The 4,758-nt window shown below is 36.5% G+C and overlaps 1 protein-coding gene across 3 annotated transcripts; it reads left to right on the top strand.

The window, feature by feature from the left end:
- Positions 1-182: 182 nt before the first annotated feature.
- On the top strand, positions 183-4,621 carry Atg9 (autophagy-related protein 9). Of its 3 annotated transcripts, none has more exons than XM_069129510.1 (8): positions 183-500; positions 1,246-1,354; positions 1,558-1,877; positions 1,959-2,419; positions 2,501-2,685; positions 2,784-3,737; positions 3,806-4,177; positions 4,378-4,621. In XM_069129510.1, the coding sequence occupies exons 2-8, from the start codon at positions 1,301-1,303 to the stop codon at positions 4,561-4,563; spliced, it is 2,532 nt and encodes an 843-aa protein (XP_068985611.1). In that variant the 5' UTR covers positions 183-500; positions 1,246-1,300; the 3' UTR covers positions 4,564-4,621. The 3 variants fall into 3 exon arrangements, with proteins under 3 accessions (XP_068985611.1, XP_068985610.1, XP_068985612.1); XM_069129509.1 differs by having other exon boundaries at positions 183-399; XM_069129511.1 differs by lacking the exon at positions 1,246-1,354 and having other exon boundaries at positions 183-399.
- The last annotated feature ends 137 nt before the right edge of the window (positions 4,622-4,758 follow it).

The raw sequence follows: 4,758 nt of genomic DNA on the forward strand, positions 1-4,758 counted from the left end.
GTAAGTATTAAAATATAAGTACACATCTGGTTTGTGCCCCCAACGTCTATGTATACATTCTATGGCTAAATAAGAAGTCTAAAGCAGAATCGATAAGTGCTAATATAGAAATCGTCTTTATCAACTGTTCAACAGGAAATAGCGTAAATATGCTTTCTAGAATCAATGTGTAGTTCGTGACTAGCAGAACAAGGTGGACTACAAATAGAAGGAAAATTCAGTAAAGATGGTGATAGACGGGGAAGTGGTCGAATGTTTCGAACAATTAGATATCTAAATTAGCAGTAAATAATCGTTCGTGTTCCGGTCAACATGTGAGTGGGGATTCATGAGTTTGCAGACGATAGTAATAAACACGTGTCAATTTGGAAAGCGGGACAAAAATCGGCAAAAACGAAGGTACGACAGGATGCTTTGTTTATGGAGATCAGCTGTGTTACCAAACATTCCTATCGCTTTCGCTGCAGCGTCTACGACGCTTCTATTTTCGTCGAATAAAGGTCAGCCAAAAGCATAGATAAAAGCGATGCTTGATGCACAAACAATACATCGTAATTTAACCACATTATTGATAATCTCGCAAAATCGGATCTTGAATTTCATTTTAAAAAGATATTGAAAAAATCGAATGCATCCTCTTATCGGAAAACGAATCGAGTTTTCTATTGCGCGTTCATCGATCGTTCAATTTTTCATTTTTCTTAGTCCAAAGGACTAAACTGTTATTGTTACATATGTATGTATGCGTCACGTTTTTAATTTCTCAATATCATCAACCACGCGAATAGTATTTTAATAATTTAACACAATGTTAACTTCGACCGTATGCTTGCAAAGAACTTAAACCGAAATGTAATGGTTAAGGCTACATCTTGGAAAATATTCACTTTGTGCTTATACTTGCAAAGAAATTGCATGAGAGCATAGTGATTAAAAAATATTTTTTTTTATGTGTTAACACATTCTTTGACACAAAGGATGACCAATTGATTGAGAAACATTGATGCAATCTTCAGATAAGAGTATAATTGTTAAAATGTAAACAAAGAAACAGTACGCTAGCTTTGTTCCTTTTGATATTTATATATATATATATTTATATATATATATTTATATATATAGATATTTATATATATATATATATGTAATAATAGAAATGAAATACAATAAGGAAACTAATAGGCCGATATAAATGCATTTTCCATCGCATTAACAAATTCATTTGGTGGGTGGCTTATATTTTAGATGCTTGTGGAGCAACCGTTGACCGGTAGTTAATTATTCTTAATGACATGTGAGAATGAAACGAGAAACTGTCATTACCTGTGTAGAGCCAAACCGACGAGCAAAAACGGTAAGGTTGTGACTTTTAGGTAGCTAGTAATCCATTATCCATTACTTTTATTTCTATCCTCTCAAAACCATAAGAGAATACATTACAATCAATGTATTTTCTGTACCAAATACAAATTTTCGATTAATTCTATGTGTACTAGTTTTCTTATAAAATTGAATTAATTTATTGAAAAAATAAATCTGTATGTACCATGTATCTAGATGACGACGGTATTGGATGGCAGCTACCAACGTATGGAGCCATACGATGGGGAAGAAGAGGATGGAGAAGACGATGATGAACACGAGGAAACACCTCAGGAATCTGGTGTTATGATACACGTAGTACCAGAAGGAAATAAAGCTAGATGGAACCATATTGAAGATCTAGATTCTTTTTTCACAAGAATGTACCACTACCATCAAAAACATGGATTCGCTTGTATGATACTCCAAGAAGCACTTGAACTAGGACAATTCATTTTCGTAGTTACTTTTTCAACTTTTCTCTTTCATTGCGTCGATTACTCCGTATTGTTCAAGTGAGATTTGCTTAACAATATAAATACGATAAATAGCAACATAAGTGAGAAACTCGACTAATAAGTTTGATATATTTCCAGGAACAAGCCCCAAACATCGCACAAAACGTCGATAAGCGACGTGATATTACCAACGAGCGAATGTGTAGCATCTATGGGTCTGGTTACTTGGATCTGTATTTTAGTAGCCGCGATATTTTGGATTTTACGATTAGTAAAAGTTTTGTATCATTGCACGCAGTTTTGGGACATAAAGTTATTCTTTAATACCGCGTTGAAAATCGAAGACTGCGATTTGGACAATCTCACCTGGCACGAGGTACAAAAGCGAGTCAGAGAAGTGCAAAAAGAGCAGGAAATGTGCATACACAAAAGAGAGCTTACGGAATTAGATATATATCATAGAATATTAAGATTTAAAAATTATATGGTGGCTATGATCAATAAATCCTTGTTACCCGTTCGACTTAAAATCCCTGTTATAGGAGAAATTATTTTCATGACAAGAGGATTGAAATACAATATGGAGCTACTATTGTTTTGTAAGATTCTATATACTTAGATATTTATTAATTAAAAATAATATATGTATAAAAATAAAAATATAAATTGTTTCCACGCAGGGGGACCATGGTCTCCGTTTGAAAACAATTGGCATCTCAAAGAAGACTATAAAAAGTTAAACAAAAGACAAGAACTTGCAAGAGCACTATCTAAACATATTTTATGGGTTGGAGTAGTGAATTTTCTACTTTGCCCGTTAATTTTACTCTGGCAGATACTCTATTCGTTTTTTAACTACGGCGAGGTGAGTACACGGTTTGATTCAAGATAAATCTCTTGCTCGATATATATATTTCGTCTCGTAGGAATAATCTTATTGGAAAATATTTCTGTCTCGAACAGATCATCAAGCGAGAGCCAGGAACTTTAGGTACAAGAATGTGGTCTTTATACGGCCGGTTATACCTCCGTCATTTCAACGAACTTGATCACGAATTGAATGCCCGTCTAAATCGCGCATACCGTCCAGCTTCGAAATACATGAGCATATTTACATCTCCCATTATGACTGTTATCGCGAAAAACGTTGCTTTCGTAGCTGGAAGTATATTAGCAGTTTTATTAATATTAACTGTATACGATGAGGATGTACTTACGGTGGAACACGTGTTGACTACTATGACCATATTGGGTGCTATGGTCGCAGGAGCAAGGGCGTTTATACCGGATGAGAATTTAGTTTGGTGTCCAGAGACTCTCTTAACTGCCGTCTTGGCCCATACACATTACAGACCGGATAGTTGGCGAGGTCACGCTCATACTCAAACCACGAGAGCAGAAGTAGCACAACTGTTTCAATATCGTGCAGTTCATCTCTTAGAAGAATTAATTTCCCCTCTGCTTACACCATTTATTCTGTGCTTTCGGATGAGACAACGAGCTTTAGATATTGTGGACTTCTATCGTAATTTCACGATCGAAGTTACAGGCGTCGGGGACGTTTGCAGTTTTGCACAAATGGACGTGCGTAAACATGGCAATCCAACGTGGCAAACGGTGACTCGAAGTCCTGTCATAGATCAGACTGGTAGATACGATGCTAACCAGTACGCCATAGATCCGGAAAAACTTCAAATTCCTGTATCGGATCAATATACGCAAGCAGAAGACGGGAAAACCGAATTGTCCCTTATTCATTTCACCTTAACGAACCCCGAGTGGAAACCACCGAGTCACGCTGAGAATTTCGTCGCAGCTTTAAGAGAAAGAGTGAAGAAAGAAGTGCAAGGTGGTATACACGGTGAAATTAATCCCCTTTTGGCAAGCTTGAACAGTTTATCTAGCTTGGAACCGGGTGTAAGTGTTTAATGCATCTCTATTCGAAATCAAAACGATGTAGAATTTAATTTGTCCAATCGTTTCAGTACAATGACATAGTATCGAACATAATTCGGAGCACAATGGTAAATCAGCCAGGTGGGCTGAGCACGAGTAATATGTTCTTGAACCAACCTGGTACCTCGACGGTTTCTGCCGCTGGGGATGAATTGTTGAATGTGAAATCAGACATTTTGCCGCATGCCGTTCAATGTGGTTTAAGCAAAGCCGAAGGGCCCGTACACAATGAAAAAGGATTTCTGTATGGTTTGCAACAAGGAATTTCGAATCAGTCCCTAGGCGCCTCTGTTTTCGTATCGAGCCATGAATTATCTACAGATTTATCTGTACCGGTGGAGTTAATCGCTGCCGATATGTCTCTGTCTACATTGTACCTGCATGAACTTCATTATCGACAAGTATGTTTTCCAGCTGTATTTTTGAATGGCGCCAGTGACCGATTGAAATAAAAATTGCTGAATCACTGGTGTCATTCGTTATTAGAATAAAATGCTTTGTAAGAAACATTAAATATCAATATTGATATATGTACATTCATATATGAACTATATTTATATAGAAAAATTAAGTGTCGGATTAAATAATCTATCAACTACAGGTTCAGAGGAGGGGCTATCAAGAAATGGCTGCTAAAAGCGTATGGCAACGAAGCCCTGTTCAAGAGCTTGCTACGCTTCCTGAAGTTAGACAAGAGAGAGCACCTTTGCTCTTACATCAAGATTCTTCTATAAGAAACAATAGAGAATTTAAATATAACGTGAACACTCATTTAGGTAGCATCTGAATCATTCGTGCAGTGATATCGCCACTTTTAACAGAATAAAATATTTTCATTCGCTTAACGATGCGATGTCCTCGTGATTTATTTTATAGCAAGAGAATAGCTAGAACGTTTAAGAATCTGTGTTATCGATGTAAATACAATATCGAAATATTCCTTGACTAGACTCTCGTTTAGGAAGTGAAACGATCTCGAATG

The sequence above is a fragment of the Bombus flavifrons genome, chromosome 16 (genome assembly GCF_040668555.2).
Source record: "Bombus flavifrons isolate JBK064 chromosome 16, iyBomFlav1_principal, whole genome shotgun sequence".
NCBI classification, from domain to species: Eukaryota; Metazoa; Arthropoda; class Insecta; order Hymenoptera; family Apidae; genus Bombus; species Bombus flavifrons.

Bases quoted from the DNA above. Each gene is read 5' to 3' on its own strand.
- Atg9 (XM_069129510.1), top strand. From the start codon at position 1,301: ATGAAACGAGAAACTGTCATTACCTGTGTAGAGCCAAACCGACGAGCA. The intron at 2,420-2,500 runs GTAAGATTCTAT...GTTTCCACGCAG, and splicing joins TATGGAGCTACTATTGTTTT to GGGGACCATGGTCTCCGTTT. The intron at 2,686-2,783 runs GTGAGTACACGG...TGTCTCGAACAG, and splicing joins CGTTTTTTAACTACGGCGAG to ATCATCAAGCGAGAGCCAGG.